Source organism: Mustela lutreola, chromosome 4 (assembly GCF_030435805.1).
Source record: "Mustela lutreola isolate mMusLut2 chromosome 4, mMusLut2.pri, whole genome shotgun sequence".
NCBI lineage: Eukaryota > Metazoa > Chordata > Mammalia > Carnivora > Mustelidae > Mustela > Mustela lutreola.
This window is the reverse complement of record NC_081293.1, coordinates 151,891,715-151,913,857: the sequence shown is the minus strand read 5'-3', so window position 1 is coordinate 151,913,857 and position 22,143 is coordinate 151,891,715. Positions and strand designations below refer to the sequence as shown.

The window sequence follows — 22,143 nt, the reverse complement described above, 5'->3', positions numbered from 1 at the left end:
AGTATTAATTTCTGTTATTCTATGGCAACTTATGGAGTTTTGGTCCTTATCACAGACCCTTAGATGCCTGCATATAGCTGTGCATGTACCAGGTATTCAGCAAATGTTTATTAGGCCACTTATGAGTTACATAGACTTTATGGGCTACCAGGGAATGTAACTACAATTTATATGGCACCACTCCTCTGAAAATGTATTCCTCAGTTAAAACAAATGACACCACTCCTTTGTAGACTGGAGTATCTGCCTAGCTATATAATATCTTGGGAACCGGAATTCCTTCCTGCTTTTGTACTTGTCTTGCGTATCAAACACAAACGTCACCCTGTGAATAGGACATTGGATCAACAAATTCCTATCGAGTGGATGGATGATCACCAGCAGCCCCCCCTCACCATCCTCTCAGAATACCATATACCATTGCCTTAACATACCGAAAATCGGCCAGCTCTCCACTCTCAAATATTCCTCTTTTTTTTTTTTTTTTTAAGATTTTATTTGTCAGAGAGAGAGTGTACAAGCAGGGGTAGTGGTAGACAGAGGGAAAAGCAAGCTCCCCACTGTCCAAGGAGCTGGATGTGGGACTTGAACCAAGACCTGAACCAAAGGCAGACACTTAACTGACTGAGCCATCTAGGTGTCCCTATTCCTGACTCTTTAAACTCTTTCCAAGACACCACAGGCTCCAATAAAATCTCACATCCCCTCCTTTCTTCCTCTGTACCCTTGCCTGTATTTCAGTAGATCATTACAGTTCTTTAAATTAGATTAAGACACAGGGTTAATCCAGCCCCTTGGAACAATATTTTTTTTTAAAAGTCCTGATTTCTAAGTTGCCTTTGCAAATCATGACCAAGAGAACAAAGAATGGGGCACCTGGGTGGCTCAGTTGTTAAGTGTCTGCCTTCAGCTCAGGTCATGATCCCAGAGTCCTAGGATGGAGCCCCATGTCGGACTCCGTGCTCTGTGGGGGTCTGCTTCTCCTTCTTCCTCTGCTTGCAGCTCCCCATGCTGTGCTCTCTCTCTTCGTCAAATAAATAAATAAAATATTTTAAAAGAGAGAGAGAGAGAGAACAAAGAATAGACAAGCCACATATTTGTTAAAAATTTATAGAGGTGATTACTTAATACTTAAAACAGTCTTCTGTCAAGTGCCTTTTACCATGACTATTCCATATATGGAAAATGGGAATCATTCCAACTTCAAAAGCTTGCTATAATCAGCATCATCCTTAGATCCAGAACTTTAGAAGGCTCCATGCCTTTCGGCCCAGCCCTAGCCTTCCTCTGGCTGTACCCCTCCCTATGGCACAGAATGTTTGTGGGTATAAGGGGATCTATCTATCAAGAGCCCATGTTCCCCAGTCTCCTACCCCAGCCTGATGTTGGACTGAAGAAATCCTTGACAAAATGGCACTGACCCCAGTACTAGGGCCTTCGTGGGGGCCTCTTCCTCAGGTCCATCCTCCCGGGGTTGACACTGCTTCTAAGCTAGTATATACCTCTAGCTCAAAGGGGTGGCCAAGTGGTGGCTCTTTGCTGGAAGCAGAGGTAAAAGGCATAATGGAGCTTGAACCTAGGGCCCGGGTACCCTTATATTCAAGACACTTCATCATTTGAGATGGAATTGGGGGCAGGAAGAAAGCCGTAAGAGATGCTGAGGCCAAAGGCTACCAGCTAGCTCTTTCTGAACTACCATATCCCAATACAGAATTAGGATAGTTGAAGAAGTCTAAATTTGAACGTGGTCTTCCAAGTTGTCATGAAGGTATTTTGTCAAGGTAGAAGGATGAAACACATTTTATTTCTTTGCAGCTTATTTGCTTAATTTATAAATTAAGCTAGTTAGACTGACGGAATGTGGGCTCTCACTATACTCTAGCCCTAAGACCTGCAAATGGTAAGGGTGGGCCTGACTGTCAGGACAAATGCATAGTGTTCAAGAAAGTTAATTCAATACTTCCACCACCATCCATACCTTTGCTCTTACTATTCCTTGGGCCTCCCCATCTCTGCATGTCCTTTAAGGCCTATTTCTGTAATATAACATAACATGGTCTCTTGTGTCCCTTCTCTGCTCCCAGCCCTACTTCCCTGTTCAGCTGGAATCAATCTCTTCCTCCTCTGAATTTACAAATAATTCTTACTTTTTTTTTTAACAAATAATTCTTTCTTAACCTCTTTTATAACCAAGAGTTACTTTTCATCTTATAGTCATTTATGTCCATGCCTTATCTCCCCTCTAGTCAATATTCCTGGATGACTTGTTTCTGATCCATCCTTGTTCCCTGCAACTACCTTGCCCATATAGGTACTCAGTAAATATTATTGAGTGTTATCAATCTGAGAAAAAGTGAATTTCTAAACAGCCAAAAAGACTACAATGAAACTCAGTCATTTACTTTTATACCTCCTTTTGAAAATACAAAATAAAATCCATAGTAAACAGTTATGTCAACAGAATAAAAATTTTTATTTGAATTTGAGTGACTTAAACTTCATCAGAAATCAATAAAATGGGACTCAGTTGGTTAAGCATCAGACTCTTGATTTAGGCTCAGGTCGAATGAGCAGTGTCGAGCTGGGCGTGGAGTCTGCTTAAGATTCTTTCTCTCTTTCCTCTTCCCTGCCTCCTGTTCTCTTAAAAAAAAAAAAATTAATATATCAAATGGTGCCATTTCAGGCAAGGAAAAGGAAGTAGGAGGCGCACAACTTTGGCTGTATTTAGCCAAAGGGGTACCTCAGAGCCTTTATATCTAACAAAATGTTACTGGAGATAGAGTATTCCCAGGGACATTTCTCCAATGTACATTATCAGACAGAGTCCCTGCTAAAGCAAAAAAAAAAAAAAAAACTTTCAGAAAAGACCTCACCATTCCTTTGATAAAATATTGTATTTAACTCTAAATATGGTTAAGTTGAAGAACGTTAGTAACTAATGAAGGAAAGAAACAATATCTGATTTCAGCTTAGAATTTCCTTTACCCTCCTTCCTACTGACATGGTCAATCAGCCCTTATTCTATTAGATAACATTAATGATGATAAACTCTTATGTTCATGTTCTAGTTTCCTAAATGCGTTGAGAAAAACAAGCCTATATTCTACCCAAAACCTCCTAAAACCTTCGCTCCTAACACTACTTTAAATTCGTGGGACCCTATTAGCTCTCTAAGAGAAGCCAACATACAAAGAAATCTTGAGAGGTCCCATTGGATCACTTCGTACACTCATGATTTTACAGGTATGGGTTTACTTTAATCCAAGTAAAAATAACAAAATTAGAATATTTGAGAAATGTTGTTATATCTTATATACTGACAGATTTAAAACATAAATAAATGATATCTTCTTATATCTATATAGCTTATATCTTCTAGTGTTTTTCCCTGTTTCTTAATCAAAGTACTAAAAGAAGTTAGGGTGGGTGGTAAGCTTCTCTTAGTGAGAAACTGGGAGGTAAAATTCATTTTATTTGTTTTAATTATATTACAAAGGGAAATGGGTAAGTTTTTCTATAAAAGGTCATTTAAGTGTCATCTTTCATTTACTCTAACAATGTAATAAGATGTGATGTTTTCATTAAGGTCTGGGGCCCATGAACCCCCTTGAACTGGATGATTACCATGAAAAGGAGGTAGCAGAGTTAACTGGACAGATAGGATTTGACCCAGAGCCTGTAAGTAATTGCAGTCAACTCTCAGTTATTTAGGGTGAAAGTATCCAGGTGTTAGGCTCCTACCACTTTTTCTTTACTTCATGAGTCGTGGTGACGAAGTTAGCAAAGGGAAAATTTAACTCATCTTAGAAGTTAATTCTGAATTGAGTTGAACCAGTTTGAATACCCTTGTCCACTATTTCAAAAACAGGCAAGGTTTCTTTTCCTATTCACAGCGCTGGTGTTTTATGTTTTCTTTTTTTAAACAGATTTTCTACTATACTATTCTTCTAAAATTTACAAAGGAGTCAGTTTACAAATGCTTACCCTTTAATGCGATTCTTAATAAATTCCATGCATCTTTATATATTTGTGTATCTTGTACAGTATCACTGCTTTTGAAGAGATAGGGCTTCTTCCTAATACCCACAATAATTAGTTTGCTGAATTAAAATTGAAAGCAATAAATTCTCTGCCAATATTAATACAGATTTTTTAATCAGTTATGTGAAATGACCTGAAAGAAATGATCAAGCCCTTAGTAACAGAAATTATCATCTGTTGATTTACTTGAAATATAATGATGTAATAGTATACACATATGTTGTTTTATTTAGGGCCTATATTTTATCCTATAAAACTACAAAGTTTTTTAAACAAAATTAGTATTTTCAAAGATATAAACTGTGGAAAGATCCATAAAAAGTAATTATAAGATATTTCAGTATGAACTCTTTTTAGACTGAACTCATTTATTTTACATTAGCTTCAGTTATTTCCCAAGGTGATAAAACTGAAACACCTGAAGTGGTTACACAAACTGTCCTTTATCATTCACCGAAGGGTTTTCTCCATTATGTTACACTTGCAGCAAATATTCTCTAATACTAGAAAACACTATACATACACTGACATTGTCAAGCATGTTTAGCAGCTGTCCAGATTTCCACAGATTTGACCCTATAGGAAAGCAGCTTTATCATGTTTACCAAAAAATACACATATAATTATACAAAGGATGGTTGTCAAGTATATTATATGCAAAATTATTCTGCAATAAATCATCAACTAAATTTTTATTAATAACAAGATAAAATATGCCTAAAATAGTTAGTTTAAAAGTAAGTTTTAGTGAGTCTTGCTGGTTTCTAAAAGACAACACTCTGGGAATGCATGTTGTAGTGGTACAAAGTGTTAGAATATTTTGTTGTAGTAGAATGAAATACAGATACTAAAACTGCTTTTTGCATAAAAGGACACTGTAAATTGGATATGATACAACTTAGATTTTTACCTTATCAAAATTTAACACAGTATTTCAAAGAGCTGGAGTTTCTTTTTTCTTCATAGTATCTACTCAAACCTGATTGCCTAAAGGTTATAACAGATCTGTTAATAACATGGAAATTCCTCCAACTCCAAGCAAATTAGGATCCAAGAAGACACTCCTAAATCCATTTTGTTTTCTAAATCCAAAATATAGTTTGTCACCATTCTCGTTTGTATTATCTCTGCTATCAATTCCATCCTCACCATCCATCCATTCTTTTTTTTTTTTTTTAAGATTTTATTTATTTATTTGACAGAGAGAAATCACAAGTAGACGGAGAGGCAGGCAGAGAGAGAGGAAGGGAAGCAGGCTCCCTGCTGAGCAGAGAGCCCGATGCGGAACTCGATCCCAGGACCCTGAGATCACGACCTGAGCCAAAGGCAACGGCTTAACCCACTGAGCCACCCAGGCGCCCCCATCCATTCTTTTTAAATTTTTCTTCAATATACTGTCATTAAAATTTTCAAACATATGGAAAGTTGAAATAATTTTGCAGTTAACATTGATCTACCCACCATCTAGATTCTACCATTAGCATTTTACCATACTTCTTTTATCACATAATCTACCCATCTTTCTATCCCTCCAACCATCCATCAATACACTTTATTATGTTTCACACATGTCAGAGTAAATTGCAGACAACAGGCTACTTCAGCCTTAAATATTCAGCATGCATACAATTAAACAGCTCAATTTGTTGCAGTTTTTCTTTTAAGGCAAGTACACATTCAATGAAATTGCACAAATTTTAAGCATACATTCTATGAGTTCTGACAAATGCACATATTTTTGTAACCCAACCACTTACGGATATAATGAACATTACTATCATCCCAGGAAGTTTCCACCTGCCCCTTCTTCATCAACTCCTCCCTCTTCCTCCTGTCCCCCCACCACAGACATCTATGAATAACCTTTTAAATACCCACACTACTTTTGCAGTTACCAGACAGACTTCACAATATTTGTAAAACATCTCAAAAAGCACAGACATGACAAGCTCCCCACAGATGGGTGTTTTTCTAAGCACAGCACATCACTGGCCTCAGCATTCACCCAAGATGCTTGTTAAAAAAGCAGATTCCTGAGCCCTACTGCAGAACCTCTGAATCACAATCTCAGAGGATCAAGCTTAGGAATCTCATTTTTCTCCCAGCTCTAAAGCTGATTCTGATTCAACCAAGGTTTAAGAACGGCTGGGCTGGCCAAATAAAGAAAGCTTTCACTGAGATTTAAAAAACTGCACATAACTGTTACCATCATCTGTTCAGGATGGCAGAAGTCTTGCTCCTGAGATCCCTTCAATATCTCTAAAAGTTTGAAAGAAAAGACTTCCTACATAGAGGAGTTTTTCTATAGCCAAGTAAAAATATCTATCCCCTTTCCATATGAGTAGAAGAGAAAAACATGTGTTTACTATGGCATAAATATCAATGTCTATAAATAAATAAATAAACATTGCAATATGCACTCTGCACTCCTACACCCATCCCGTGTTTACTCAGTGAAAATGGGTACGAATTTGACCTGCCACTTGTAGTGATAAACTTACAATGCCAGATTTATTAACTGATTTCCTCCTTTTTATCCCACCACTACAGCAAGAAAAATTCCATCCTGTTTTAAAACCTCCAAGGCCCTTGGAAGGACGAATTGCTCGACTGATTCAGAACCGACGTCCTCTAGAGGCTACTGTCCAGCAAAAACCACCTTCCTGTCCAGATTGTACCCCTAGAGTTTTGTGTACTTTCCATACCTTTATACCCAGTTCTACAGAAATGATGGCACTTCGTGATAACACACTGCCGGGAGCCACCCATAAAAAACAGGAAATTGAAGACAAGATTAAGCAAGAACAACTGCTATCTGCCTATGCATCCCCACCTAGTTGCCCAACAAAAGATCTGGCTAACATTTGTGACATAAAAACATTTCCAAAAATCACAGATACTAAAAAGATAGAAGATTTGTACTGGAGACAGCTGGCATTAAAACCCCAACATATACCTTACTGTAACCCAAACCATTATATTCCATATGAGCGGTTTAAATCTGTCATACGTGACCAGTGTAGTATGTGTCAAAACTCTGTTAGCCTTAATAAGCCTAGTATTTTAGAAAGTAAACCAGACTTGGAAGCTTTAGATTTAGAACATTTTTTAAGTAAGCGAGAAGAACAGTTGTCCTTGGACATAGAAAACGATGAAGAAACAAGACCTATTCTGGGTTGGATTCCTAGAGCTGGAGTGGCCAAGCCTCAGACTGACCTGCTGGAGCTTAAGAATAATTTTTCAAAAACTGGTGCACAAAAACGTTTCCATAAATCAATTCTACAAGACCATAAAGATCTCAGGGATAAGGAGCATTCAGGGATGAAACACCAATTCTATGGCCATAATTCCTATTATTTCTACAATTGAGATATTCATCCCTTCCTTTGAAACCCAGCTGCTTGCAAGGAAAGTAAAACTATAACAGTTCTTCATGTTGTTGGATTCTGTTTTCTAGAAGAGCCATAATGATCTTGCTAATGAAGTTTATGTTTTCAGGAATTTAAGTTAGGATCTGGTCAGAGGAACCCAGAAAAGGAGGTGTTCTTAATTCTTGAAAAGTTTAACAATTTCAATAAAATATTAGAATGAGAAAAATTTAAAGTCTTTAATCTCATTTTCAAATTATACTCCAAGGAAATTTTCCAAAATCTTGAAAATCAATGTGTATGACAAAATTTACCTCACTGTTTTACAAAAATGAGTAGTTGAAATTTCTATGCCCAGTAACTGACAGATGTCTATACAACTATAGTACCTTAATAAATGTGAACCCTGTCCCCTTCTGTAAATATTTGTACAAAATAACACCAAATACAAAAGACAAAACTCAAATGCCCAGTTAATTGCGAGACAGCTCTATAAATTACATTAACTTAATAAATTAAATATATGGGCCCTGGTTTTTTTTTTTTTTAAGTAAACATGTGGACAAAATAAGTTGGTAGAAAAAATGAAACCGAAAATGCTTTGCATGCACACATTCAAAGCTAGATGTTTCTTTTCCTTTAGCTCCCTGACAGAGAAACGTAATTATTTCTTTTATGCAGGGAAAAAATTGATTTTATTATGAAAATCTAACAATGGCTTTAATTAGTAACTGGTTAGTTCTAATTGTGGCAAGAAAGGATGGTGTCTTAGTCTATTTGGGCTGCTAAATAAAATTCCATAAACTAGACCTCTTACCAACAACACTTACTTCTTACAGTTCTAGAGGGTGGAAGTCCAAGGTCATAGCACTGGCAGATTTGGTGTCTGCTTCCTCACTGATGGCCATCTTCTCCCTGTAACCTCACAAGGTGGAAGGGGCAAGGGTTCTCTCCAGGGCCTCTTTTGTAAGGGCACTAACCCTATTCATGAAGGATCCACCTTCATGAAATAATCACCTCCCAAAGGTCCTACCTCCTAATAAACTTTAGGAGTTAGGATTTTAACATATGAATTTTAGGGGGACATAAACATATACATCATAGCAGACGGCTTGATAGCAATTACTCTAAAGCCATATATTTTTGGAAGGGGTCTACCAAGAGTTTGGCTAACCCTCAAATGCAAGTCAACTCATTTAATGTGCCAAAAGGCTTATTTTAGACATAGTTTATCAAGAAGAGTTCATAAGGAATTTCTAAGGAGTGTTTTGTTGAGATTTCATTTATTTTCTATGTTTCCTGATCATATCATTTAATTACACCTCCTTTAAAACTATTCTGGACCAAAATTATGGAATTTTTTTTCAATCTCAACTTTAGAGCCCTTGTTATATTAGGTATTATGGGATGCAAAAAGTTACATGATAAAAATAATATTGGAGAAAACTAAGGGCAACAAAACCATCACATTACTAATCACAGAATTCTCCACAGACTAATATGAAACATATCTGGGAACGTGAGGGGAAGGGAGGGATATACACATTTCTCAAATTAATTTGATCTTTTTATCATACAGGTTATTATCAGACTACAATTCTGAAAAACTCTGGAAGATGGGACTCTGAAGTATGGGAATTGGGGGTTTTAATTATACATTTTCCCCTTGATTGCAGGCACACAGAACTACATTAGGACTATGGGCATTCACTCTACCCACCTCTATGTGGGTATGTGTGAAGAGAGAAGGCTGTATCACTCCTGCATAGAGGTGGGTAGAGTGAATGCCCATAGCCCTAACTCCTCAATACTCCTAAGAGGATGTCAGACCTACTCCTAACTCTCTGGTTGTAAGGCCTCACTAGGTGACAGCGAATACCTATCCTCCAAGTATGCTCATCATAAGCTCAACTTTGATAAATATTTATGGAGACTTCCAGATTAAGATATATTGAATCCGGGGCGCCTGGGTGGCTCAGTGGGTTAAGCTGCTGCCTTCGGCTCAGGTCATGATCTCAGGGTCCTGGGATCGAGTCCCGCATTGGGCTCTCTGCTTGGCAGGGAGCCTGCTTCCCTCTCTCTCTCTCTCTCTCTCTCTGCCTGCCTCTCTATCTACTTGTGATTTCTCTCTGTCAAATAAATAAATAAAATCTTTAAAAAAAAAAGATATATTGAATCCATGCATCTATTCTTTCTTACTCCAAATAGCATGTTAAAACTATGGCAAATTATTTCATTTTTTTTACTGTATTTTTTTGTTCGTTTTATCCTACACAAAAAAGTATAAACCAGCCTGGTCAGTAGGGGGAATAGAGCCAAGACATTAGGAACATTCTGGAAAGGAGATAAATGAAAGATAGATTCTAACTGGCTGAAGATACTAAGAACTATGAACTGGCATTTGGGAAAACAGCCTGATTTACACAGGCTCAAAAGGTTTAGGAAATCATACTACTCCCAGCCCTTTAGGAGAGGTCAAGTCCAGTGTTACAGTGCCTCCTGCTGATAAACCCAACCAGAACCCAGAGAGTAAGGAGGTGCATGTGATGTATCCTTCGATTCCACTGTACTAAGGCAAAGAATGGTGGAAAATGGATGTAGACAGATAAGAAGAAAATAACCAGCACAATGTTCTTATAAATACCAACTCCTCAGTGCTGACAGGTACAGCCTCCTTCCACACCAGGCTACCAGAAAACTGACATACATCAACTCTCCAGGACAGAAAGAATTCACAGCTGAGGTTGAACAAGGCTACACACTGCCCTCTTATTCTCTTATTTTAGTTCTCATATTAAAAACGTCCTTTTCAGGAGCCTGGGTGGTTAGGCCGCTGCCTTCGGCTCAGGTCATGATCTCAGGGTCCTGGGATCGAGTCCTGCATCGGGCTCTCTGCTCAGCAGGGAGTCTGCTTCCTCCTCTCTCTCTGCCTGCCTCTCTGCCTACTTGTGATCTCTCTCTGTCAAATAAATAAATCTTTTTTAAAAATAATAATTAATTAATTAAAACGTCCTTTTCACGCTCTACTTCATGCCACGTTTTTCACACTTTTGTATTTTTTTTGGTAATTTTGCTGTTTAAGACAGTCCCCAAGTTCAGTGCTGAAGTGCTATCTAATATCCCTAAGTGCAAGAAGTCTGGGATGTGCCTTACAGAGAAAATGTTTGTTAGATGTGCTCTATTCAGACATATATTCTTAGACTTGATGCCAAAAATGTGATACATAAAAGAAAGAACTGATGAAGGGGACTTCATCAAAACTTAGAAATTTTGCTGTATAAAAGAGCCTGTTAAGAGGATGAAAAGCTATGCTACAAATTGGAAGAAAATATTTTGTACACCACATATCTAACAAAGGACAAACATTCAGAATACAAGATTAAGAACAAAGCTTGCTATCTACCTATGCATCCCCACCTTGTTACCCAACAAAAGATCAAACATTTATAACATAAAAACATTTCCAAAACTCACAGATACCAAAAAGAAGGTTTGTACTGGAGAGAGCTGACATTAAAACCCCAACATAGAAAACCTCACTGAAACCCAAACCATTACATTCCCTATAAGTGGTTTAAATCTGTCATACATGACCAGTGTACGATGTTTTTTTGGATTTATATGCTGTAGTTGTTATGTATACATATATTTTTAAATATTAATGTATACCTTCTACTATATTAAAATGGTCTGACAATAAAAAGGCTGCTTATGGAATATTGCTATGTTAAACTTTACTTAGAGGATGTTAAATCTTTAGAATTAAGGTTTCCCCCAGGGGAAGCCTCCATAGCTCAGGGGTTAGAGCACTGATCTTATAGAATTAAGGTTTCCCCCAGAAAAAGATTAATGGAAACATCACTTCCTTTTCAGACTTGAAAGTTGCTGCCTCAAAAAGTAGTTTACACAAACAATAAGTTAAAAAAAAAAAAACACTTTAGAACACAACGAATGCTTTTATTTTGGTATGCATCTATATCTCAGCATTTATAGTGGTCCTGAATAGAAAAGTGGAAAAATGCAGCAATTTGCCAGGAAGTCAAGCCCACCAATTTCAGGGATCTGCTGTGCAAACTGAGTTCTTTCTTTTTTTCTTCTTTTTTTTAAGATTTCATTTATTTATTTGACAGAGATAACAAGTAGGCAGAGAGACTTGGATTCTCCAGTCCTATTTGACACCTCAGATAGCTATATCTCTGTTCAACAGTTCGACTGCAAACACAGCCAGAACCAAAACTCAGCTAAGCTGCTTCTACAGGAACTGTAAGATAATAAATGTCTGCTTATCATACTATATGCAGTTTAATTCAATGATCATAATTTTTATTTCTACAAGTTAGCTTTGGCTTTTTAAAAAATCTGCCTGGTTGGGGTGCCTGGGTGACTCAATGGGTTAAGGTTCTGCCTTTTGCTCGGGTCATGATCCCAGGGTCCTGGGATGGAGCCCCGCATCAAGCTCGCTCAGGGGAGCCTGCTTCTCCCTCTTCCTACTGCTCCTCCTGCTTGTACTCTTTCTCTGTCAAATAAAATCCTTAAAAAAAAAAAAAAAAAAAACTGCCTGGTTGTTTTTGATAGTCTCTTGTTCATTACAAACACTTCTGTTTTCTACTTTATCTAAATGTTTTAAATATCATTTCATATTATACATTCAAAAGGTAAATAAAAATTTTCTTTGTTTATAAAGGAAAATGACACCATTTCTCTTGTTTCCCCCTTCTAAGTTTTTCCTGTGAAAATCAAAATGGCTGAAGTCCTCACTCTAGCCTTTAAGAATGTAAGACTCTCTGAGAGGTCTGGGCTTGATCCCTTGCGGTATGTAAACACCTAGGAAGAGAGAGCTTCTTCACCTTTAGGACCTTAACGTAGGTAAAACTACTTGTTCTTTCAGAAAATAAATTTTATTATTCTTTTGGATGAAGATAACTAATTAAACAAATCGCCAATTCCTGAGTGAACTTAGGGTGAGAGACTGAAAAAAAAAAAAAAAACAAAAAACTCAACCAAGAAGGATCTAGCCACAAACTGTGATGACAAGTCCTCCTACAGAAAACTGGTTACAATTAATCCAAATAACAAGCAGTAATTGTGCTGCCAAAAGCAAACAGGCTACTATTGATCCTAAAGCCTCATGTTTGTTACATGCTAGCTAAAAACAGCATGGCATAAAGGCATTATAATTAATTTAGCTGTATAAATTGTGAGATTTTATTCTGATTGGGTAGTTTCTTGTGAGCTACCTATATACAACCACTACATTGTGCTTACTCAATAATGAACAAGTTTATTTTCGTAATATAGTAAAGTGAGGACACATCTCTTTCTTGGTCATATTTTTACTTCTGCAATGATATCTAAGAATTCCAACTCCTACCACCCTTTGTGGGTGTAATTTTGCTCTTTGTTTTTCATGATGATCTTATGCTTGGCATTTCTTAAGCCTAAGAACCCAGGCTCTCAGGATTCCCATTCTCAGTGGGAATCCTGAGAGCCTGGGTTAAAATACTCCTTTACAGATTTATGTTTGCTTCTGCCAGACACCAGAACACACTGCTCATCCAGAACTACTGTGTTAACTTTTCAGCTAGAGATTTCCCAGACCATGTGGGTAGAGTAAAATCAAACCCTAAAACTGCATGAGGGCTGACCTGCAGTTATGAATTCTCAGGGAATACTTTTTCCTTCCACCCAGTACCTAATGATGTGGGAAACAAAGAAGAAAAATTATTAAATTTCCTTACTACCTACAGCCTATTGACAAGTCCTTGAAATTGGCAGAGTGACAGTCCTCTACGGACTCAACTGCATCGATATTAATACTTTGCTAAGGGCAAAAGACTTCCTTGTCCCACCGCCCCCCAATCCTGTAAATCTACTTAACATATAAAAAATCCTTTAGAAATTTCCTTTATCTCTGGGCACCTGGGTGGCTCAGGTCAAGGTCCCAGGGTCCTGGGATCAACACTTGCATCACATCATCACATCGGGCTCCCTGCTCAGCAGGAAGCCAGCTTCTACCTCTCCCTCTCCCACTCCCCGTGCTTGTGTTCCCTCTCATGCTGTCTCTCTCTCTGTCAAAGAAATAAAATCTTGAAAGAAATAAAGAAAGAAAAGAAAGTTACTTATTCTCTAAACCCCCCAAGATGCGTGTTGGCAAGCACCCCTGCCCCAAGCATAGGCCCACTGATATAAATCTGAAGGGCTTTATGACTAAGGTTTTATTAACAGTAATAAATGACCTTTCCCAACAATAGCTAGCCCCCTCAAAGTCCTGGAAACCTTGCTTCCAAATTCCTTAGAGACTTATGCTATTCCCTAAACCCCTCCCAACTTTACAGTATATAATGGACCACTCCTCATGACCCCAGTGCAACTCTTCCTGCCCACAGGTTCTGCCCACGTGCTTTACTAAAACCACCTTTTTGCATCAAAGACGTCTCAAGAATTCTTTGTTGGCCAATTGCTTCGAACCCAAAGAACGTCAGTTCTTCCTTACATCATCTCAGGCCAAGCCAAACAAGACTAACAAGACTAACCTGGATCTTCCCTTTGCTGGTTAACAGACTATAATTTATCCTTTGGATTCAAGTGTTTCAGCATTATGCTGGGGTCTCAGCCAAGCCTACCTCCTCACCCCCTTACTCTTACCTTTTATGATGTTTACCTTCATTCTGCTGAGCTGCTGTTAAAGCCTAAAGTTCTTTTACTTCAGCAAAAGTCCCCAGGATGGCCCTAAAGTCAGCTTAAACTTGCCATGTTCATTTTCAGTTCTTGTTCCCCACATCACCCCTGCCTCCAATCCGATTTCTCTTTCTTTTATGTGACTTTGTTAAATGTTCTGATCTGGGGGAAAGGTATCTTATTAGATCTTTTTCATCAGAAGGGTCTTTAAAAATACAGCATCCATGGGGCGCCTGGGTGGCTCAGTGGGTTAAGCCACTGCCTTCGGCTCTGGTCATGATCTCAGGGTCCTGGGATCGAGTCCCGCATCGGGCTCTCTGCTCAGCAGGGAGCCTGCTTCCCTCTCTCTCTCTGCCTGCCTCTCCATCTACTTGTGATTTCTGTCAAATAAATAAATAAAATCTTTAAAAAATAAATAAAATAAAAATATGGCATCCAGTATGTTGGTGGAAGGAAATATCAAAGGCATTTGCTTTATGATAGCTATACTCCTTACCAGCCACTATCAAACGTATTGGATAAGATAGAGGTAGGTGGAAAAGACATGACATAGAATAAAAAACAGAATATTATTGTTCTCAACTAATTCTCTCAGGTATCTTGAGTAAACTGTAAGTACTATCTGTCTTTTCCAACTTGAATACACAGATATTATAAAACATACTTTATGGTATCTGCTTTAGTAAAGGAATGTGCCAATTATTTACTTTTGCTGTTTTCTCTTTCCTCATCTTCCCATTACTCTCAATAACAAGACTCTATCCACAATGTTCTTAATTAAAAGTATTAAAAACTTCTGTTTTCTATTCTCCCCTTCATGGGAATAAATTTTAAATGATGTCAATCAATTCACTTGGTCAAGTGACTTAATATTACATCTACATGATCTGCAGTATCAGCACAATGATACTTCCCATGAGTCCACTCCTCTGTGAAAAAAAGACTAGCAACTTCTGATATAACTAACACAACATATTTTGATAGAACTATACCTATTTAAAGACCACACATATTTCTCGGAGGGAAATGGGTGAGTACACCAGTACTTGGTTTCCAAAGTACAGGGTAAATTTTCAAGGTGTTGCTAAGCTTGGTCTTTTAAATACTTGGTTAGTCAGCAGTACACCTAAATGCTCACTATCTTGGTCGCTTCCAAAAGCCACAGAAGGTCTGGAGTAAGTGTGATTTCTGCTGTTTCACAGCCCGCTTTTGTAGCAGTAGTGTGTGCAATTATAGAGGAGGGAACTGGAAGTCAGGACACAGAAAACAAAAAGAAGAATCCAGTTATACAGAGAGATGGGTGGTCTGGAGCAGATATCATAGTACCCGTAATTTGGAAAGGTTGCAAGGCAATCTAACATCTATTGCTTAAATTGGGGGCAGGAGAAAGATTACTAGAACGTAAGCTCCACCAGAGAAAGAGTCCTCAATGATTTACTCCAGGTACATAATATGTATTCAGTAAACATGACTGAATGCAGGGTAAACATGACTGAATGCAGGCAGCGCTAGAATGTAAGAGGAAAAATTCATTCACGACTTGGGGTCTGAATCAGAGGGACAATTGAGTCAAGAAGAAACCTGCCAGTGGAACTGACCATGTCTGGAAAGGGAGCTAGTTCTGGAGGAAAAGTGTAACTGGAAGCTGTAGTACCAAACCTGCATTTCTCATATGACACCAACCGCATTCTCTTAGTTGAACATCATTCAACCTAGGCAGGATGAGAGGCAAATCCTCTCTAGATTTCCAACTATTCTCTAATCACATAAAAATGTTTCTTCCTAATGTTGCCTACACATCCTCCTTGTTCCGTACAGCAAACGCGAGGAAGAGACGGCTGTCGGCACAAAAGAAGCCGGCAGGTGTGGGGCCAGACCTACAGTCCAGTTTCTGCCGCAGCTGCAGAACCTTCCCCATCCCACAGTCCTGGGGCGTCCATCAAGGGGAGATTTGAAACACGACTTCAAGTATCAGAATGAAGGCGAAACAAGAACACGGCAGGAGCTCTGGTCCAACTCTTAATAATTCTTAGTTCCAGGCTACCCCTTTTGGGTGCGGTTGGCACCCTTCGTGGAAACACGATAGAAATTGGGTAAAGGTCGTCAGCTGACGGCACCGTAGCCCGAAGATCTCTACGTGCGCCAGAGTCAGGGCGTTCCCCTCGGGGCAGGCAAAACACCTCCCCTCTAAGCACATTACGTTAGCGAGCACTAGAGCAGTTACCTTGGCAGGATAACGCCCTCGGTCCAGCACGCAACTCCGCTCCACCCTCCCCTTGGGTACACGCATGCACACTCGGGCAGAACGGTGATGTCAGCCCTTCCGGCACCACCTCGTTGTCGTACATCCAATGGCCTGTCGTAACTGCCGGCAAGAGAGCAGAAGGGCACCCGCCCGGCACACCCTACCCTGCTAGCCGGCATACGCGCGGGTCATTGACGTAGACCCTGGAGACTGGAGCCAATGAGGCGCGGTGACGTCACCACGTACCAGGCGGCGCAGCCGCACGTCTTGCCGCGAAGGGACGGAGAAGGCTCGGTTGCACCAACACCGGTACTTAGGTGCAGACCGGCGTGTCCTTGGGTTTAGAGAGCGGGACGTCCGGTTTGTGAGCGGACACCTTCGTTTCGCGCGCTACGAAAGAGCGGTGAGCGCGCGGCGCGGAGGCCGCATCGGGCGGGAAGCCGAGCGCGGGGGCGCGCGACTACGTTGAAGGGTGCACGGGCAGGCTGAGGCCAGCGCCCGGGTTTTGCGGGTGAGGCCCACGTGAGGCCGGCAGGCCCGGGAGTGACGACGACCCCAGCCTGTGGCCAGCCAGCACCCGATGGGTTACGGCTTGAGATGGGGCGGAAGCCCGACTACGTGGGGACATGGACTCGATCAGGGTCGTGAAAGCCGGAGGAGACTTGGGTACAATACGACTGAGACCCAGGCCCTCGTAGTCCGGGCTGAGGGGCTGTGGAAGTGACAAACAAAACTAACCGAGATGAGGGCTGGAATGTGAGGGACGCGTGTAGCGCCTCACATTCACAGGGAGGGTAAAACTGTTGCTTCTCCGAAAAGAGGTCATTTTTCTTCTGGGTCACCTGCCGCTTTCCCCCTCAACCTGCCTAGGCATCTCGGGAAGGTAGGTTTCATCAGTCTCCTTGAAACCGGCCTGATTGGGTGACCTCGTGGTTACCTCCTGAGATCCCAGAGCTAGAGGACGGGTGTCCCCGGGAGACCTCGCAGCCCGCCACTGCCCTCTCACCTACACAGTAAGGCAGTTAATAGTGACCAGAGCGGCCTGAATCAAGCACGACTTACGTTTTTTAAATGTATTCTAACTTAATCAGCGAAGTGGCTTCGATTTGTAGTATGAATAATTAGACTTACTTAAAGGTTGAAATTTTGGTGGTTTTGGCTTAATGTAATCATGGTTTTCAACTTACTCAGATTTGTGACTCTTTGTGACCTTGACCTCAACTTTTGAAACCATTTCGAACTAGGCTCCCACTTTACTTAACTTGGTGTTTAATTCCGTCATAAACACTCATGGATGTGTATTTAAGGAAGTTCTCCTTCCAACTAGTGGCTTCTGTATTACAGTCTTGTTGCAAGTGTACTGAGTAAAACGAGATTCGGAGATTCATCCTGGTTCTTATATCCTAGATTGGCAGTCAGTAGTAATTGTCAGTGGAGTAACCACTGATTGCTTTCCACTGGATTTTTACCTGGAGGGAAAAAGTAATAAATTGAGTGTTTCATTTTTAGATTTAAAAATGGGTGATGTTGAGAAGGGCAAGAAGATTTTTGTTCAGAAGTGTGCCCAGTGCCATACCGTGGAAAAGGGAGGCAAGCACAAGACTGGGCCAAATCTCCATGGTTTATTTGGCCGAAAGACCGGTCAGGCCCCTGGATTTTCTTACACGGATGCCAACAAGAATAAAGGTAAGGGGGCAGTTTGTAAATAACAGAAGCACAAATTGCATGAATATAACCAATGGTAAATCCTTTATCAGGAGTGTAAAATATTTAACAATACATCCCTCCTTTTTAGGCATCACCTGGGGAGAGGAGACACTGATGGAGTATTTGGAGAATCCCAAGAAGTACATCCCTGGGACAAAAATGATCTTCGCTGGCATTAAGAAGACAGGGGAAAGAGCAGACTTGATAGCTTATCTCAAAAAAGCTACTAAGGAGTAATAATTGGCCATTGCCTTATTTATTGCAAAACAAAAATGTTTCATGACTTTTTTTTATGTGTTCAATTGATCTCATACACCAGAATTCAGATCATGAATGGCTGATAGAATATTTCTTTTGGACAGTCCTGACATAAATAAGGTTGGCTTGTGGTTAAATGAATATGATCAGCTTTTTGAACTTTGATAGTAATTCTGGTTCAGCAAGTGCTGTCAGTTTTCCCCTTTTAAAAATATGATCGGAATTGATTAGTAATGTTCAACTTTTCACAGAGGTGGTAAATGCCATCTCTAAACTTAATAGGAGATTGGTTTTATATTTAGATTTATATAACTGGTTATATTAATATATTTAAATACTGAGGAAATCCCTTCACTGTCTCAGAACCAGCAAGATTGAGCTGTGTTTCAGGTTGTGTTCATTAGCCTGTTACAGGCAAGGGTTGAAGATAAGCTGGCAGTGTCCACTTTTTTTTTTCTTAACTATGCCAATTTAATTAAAATTTCCTGCATCTAAAATGTTGCCTTTTGCTTAATGAAAGGCATTTTAGTGTGGTTTATGTATAATATTAAATAAAGAGTTATTTAACACTTCTCATTTTATAGATGATCTAAGGTCAGATGCTTTTAAAATTCAGTGTGACAGGATATAGCAGCAGACATGGCTTGTGAATTATCTACTAAGTCAGACTAAGTTATAATTCAGGATTGTCTTCTAAATAGCTATTCAGAGAGACAACTGTGGAAATACCATATATGTATGATTGGTAATGGTCCTTTTGCCAACTCGTTAGAAGGGTTAAAATGGGAGATACATCATCAGCACAAATTTGTAAATTATGTGATAAGGCTTAAGATAATTAAAAACAATCACAAATCATTTTTCTAATGTGCTTGATTTAATGACTGATGCCAAAATTTTGAGTGAAACAGTTCCAAGTACTTGTGGAGCAGTGCTTCTAGTTAGAGTACTTGTATTTTCTTAGTCCCCTAGGACACCGTGAACTAGAACAACACTTCAATAATTCATCTTTATAGAGTTTCCTCAGCCAGAATGACCACTGGAGTGTTTATGCCAAATGTGGATAGACTAATGTGCTTCTAGTCATAGTTTTGGGGCATATAACTATAATTTGTGTACCAAGTTATTGCATACATAGTCCATGCCATAAGATTGAGAATAGGCCCTAGAAGTTTTATGGAGGTGGTGAAATTCTCAGTGAAGGAAGTCTGGTGATGAAGGCCCTCTATGGGACAAAGAGACTGGGAAGAGGCTCTGTCAGTTGTTTCAGAGGTGATGGAGGTTGATGTTAAGGCCTGACAAAGCAATCTGTAACTTGTGAATCTTATTTTTAATTATCCGAGAAATGTAAGTAAGCAAAGAAGTCAGGAAACATGCAGAAACAATTTTGGGAAAGCAAAAGAAAGCCTGCTATAATTCAGAGGAAAAGCCTTTCTAACAGAGAACTTGTTAACTGTAGAAGTTAGTGGTATTCAGAGACAGTACAGAAATTTAGCTTAAAAAGAATTCTAGATCATTATGGGAAGACATGAAGGCCCAGAGTTGATATACTTCTGTGCCTTCTACATCAACTAAAGCCTGTGTTAGCAGAGATAATTACTAAGTACCTGCTGTGTTCTAGGACAGTGGTACTCATTAAGTGCCCCTGGTGATTTATATATAACATTTGGTGATCTTATAGTTAATTTAGAAGTGAGATTCCCAGCTGTGAGGTATATATGTTCTAGAAATAAAAATGACAGATTCCTGGGTGGCTCAGTCGGTTAAGCATCTACCTTCAGCTCATGTCATGATCCCAAGGTCCTGGGATCCAGCCCCTGCTCAGCTGGAAGCCTGCTTCATCTCCCTTTGTCCCTCCCCCTCTAAGTGTGCTCCTGTGCATACGCTCTCTGACAAAATCTTAAGAAAGAATTTTAAAAAGCACTGTCTAACCCGTGTCTTCATGCCTGTTGCTGCATTATAGGTGGCTTGCTGCTATCACAAGTGAGTCAGGTTTTTAAGGAGTGTCTCTTCCAAGAGCCACCTACACTCTGAATTTTGCCTAGAACAGCACTGTCTGATAGAATTTTCTGTGATGATGGATTGAACTTGGGCTGTCCAATACAGTAGCCACTAGTCAAATTTGGTGATTAAGCCCTTGAATTGCTAAATTTACATAGCCATACATGGCTATATTATAAGATTGCTGTTGAGCATTGACATCTGTGAAAGCACTTAATTGGTGAGCATTGGAATACTTTTCATTTTATTTTATTTTATTTAAGATTTTTATTTATTTACTTGACAGACAGAGATCACAAATAGGCAGAGGGGCAGGCAGAGAGAGGTGGAGAAGCAGGCTCCCTGCTTAGCAGAGAGCCCGATGTGGGACTTGATCCCCGAACCCTGGGATTATGACCTGAGCCGAAGGCAGAGGCTTTAACCCACTGAGCCACCCAGGCATCCCTGGAATACTTTTCATTTTATAACCATGTCAAATTCCTTGAAAGTCACAGTGAAAAATTAACCTCTTCCAAGGTTAACAGTGATTGAATTGTCATAGCTAGTGTAGAACTTTTGATACCCTTGACTGCTTTTTTTTTTTTTTTTTTTTTTTTAAGATTTTATTTATTGGTGAGAAAGAGATAGTGGGAGAGGGAGAAGCAGGCTTCCTGCAGAGCAGGGAGCCCCATATGGGGCTCAATCCCAGGATCCTAGAATCATGACCTGAGCCAAAGGCAGATGCTTAACTGAGCCACCCAGGCGCCCCAGTGACTGTTCTTCTTTTAATCTCCCTTTGTCTAAGTAGCTTCACACTCCATATGGAATAAAACCTAGGCATCATAGAATCTTTACACGTAGCTGTAATCTGTTGTTAAGCCAAATACATTTTTTCACATGACATTTTGGCCAAATTCTACCCCTATAACTCAGATCACTTTATAAAGTTCATTGCATTGATTTCTCAGCTTATCTTCATTACCTCATAAGGTGTATGGACAAGTATCATTCCTATTTTATATCTAAACAGGCTCAGAGAGGTGGTTGCTGTCAAAGGTCACACAGGCATTACTTGGAGTAGTATCGCATGAACTAACCTTGCCTTTTTACACTATCTTCTAAAACTCCGTATCCATATAAACCGGGTCATCTATTAGCCTCTTGACAGAACTCCAGCTTCGCTTTTCTTACTGAAGACTGCCTTCTCCAGGGGTGTGTGGGTGGCTCAAGTCCATTGAGCTGCTGCCCTCAGTTTAGATCACAATCCCTGAGTCCTGGGATTGAGTCCCACTTGGGGCTCCTTGCTCTGCAGGGAGTCTGCTTCTCCTGACCCACTGCCCCCTCATGCTTAGTCACTCCCACTCTTTCTCTGTCTCAAAATCTTAAAGAAAAAAATAAAAACTTCTCCGAGCCTTTAAACCTCTGCAGCCTCGAAGGTGGGGCCAGCTTGTCCTCTCACACTGTCCACAGCAGAGGCCATTGTGGTTTTGGCATCTTCCAAATACTACTCTTCCTCTCACAGGCAGAACTACCCGAGTGAGATTCGTGATATCTTTGTCGACCCTTTGCTATTTCCTGTACTTCTGAACCTTCACTACGTTGAACTGAGAATTTACATAATCTGTTCCTACTCTTTAAAAACAAAAATTATACTGGTAATAACTGCATAAAAATGAATGAATAACCTGTCCTTAGTGCCACTATAACCTCAACATTTTTTACTTGGTTTTAATTCAGTACTGCTTTCTCTTGGTTGCAACTTAAACTGGTCATTGCTCCAGAAGTACTCCACTTCTAAAATTTGAAATCCCATTATACAGCCTCCTACTACTCCATGTCTCTTGTAATCTCTATTCCATTTGCTTG

General features: G+C 39.7%; 2 protein-coding genes across 2 annotated transcripts in view; both read left to right on the top strand.

The window, feature by feature from the left end:
• The window catches only part of SPMIP4 (sperm microtubule inner protein 4), a 41,989-nt gene extending 34,351 nt beyond the window's left edge, over window positions 1-7,638 (top strand). Inside the window, exons 8-10 of the mRNA XM_059171387.1 lie at window positions 3,069-3,243; window positions 3,587-3,678; window positions 6,592-7,638. Coding sequence (XP_059027370.1) covers window positions 3,069-3,243; window positions 3,587-3,678; window positions 6,592-7,410 — 1,086 coding nt within the window. The 3' untranslated portion in view covers window positions 7,411-7,638. The remainder of the gene's footprint in view (window positions 1-3,068; window positions 3,244-3,586; window positions 3,679-6,591) is intronic.
• An 8,940-nt stretch (window positions 7,639-16,578) lies between these two features.
• Window positions 16,579-19,164, top strand: LOC131829521 (cytochrome c). Its single transcript, XM_059171388.1, has 3 exons — window positions 16,579-16,735; window positions 17,842-18,018; window positions 18,128-19,164. Exons 2-3 carry the CDS (start codon window positions 17,850-17,852, stop codon window positions 18,274-18,276), a joined length of 318 nt encoding a protein of 105 aa, XP_059027371.1. The 5' UTR covers window positions 16,579-16,735; window positions 17,842-17,849; the 3' UTR covers window positions 18,277-19,164.
• Window positions 19,165-22,143: the final 2,979 nt, after the last annotated feature.

Excerpts from the sequence above, each read along its gene's own strand:
- LOC131829521 (XM_059171388.1), top strand. The coding sequence starts at position 17,850 with ATGGGTGATGTTGAGAAGGGCAAGAAGATTTTTGTTCAGAAGTGTGCC. Across the intron at positions 18,019-18,127 it reads GGATGCCAACAAGAATAAAG|GCATCACCTGGGGAGAGGAG; the intron begins GTAAGGGGGCAG and ends CCTCCTTTTTAG.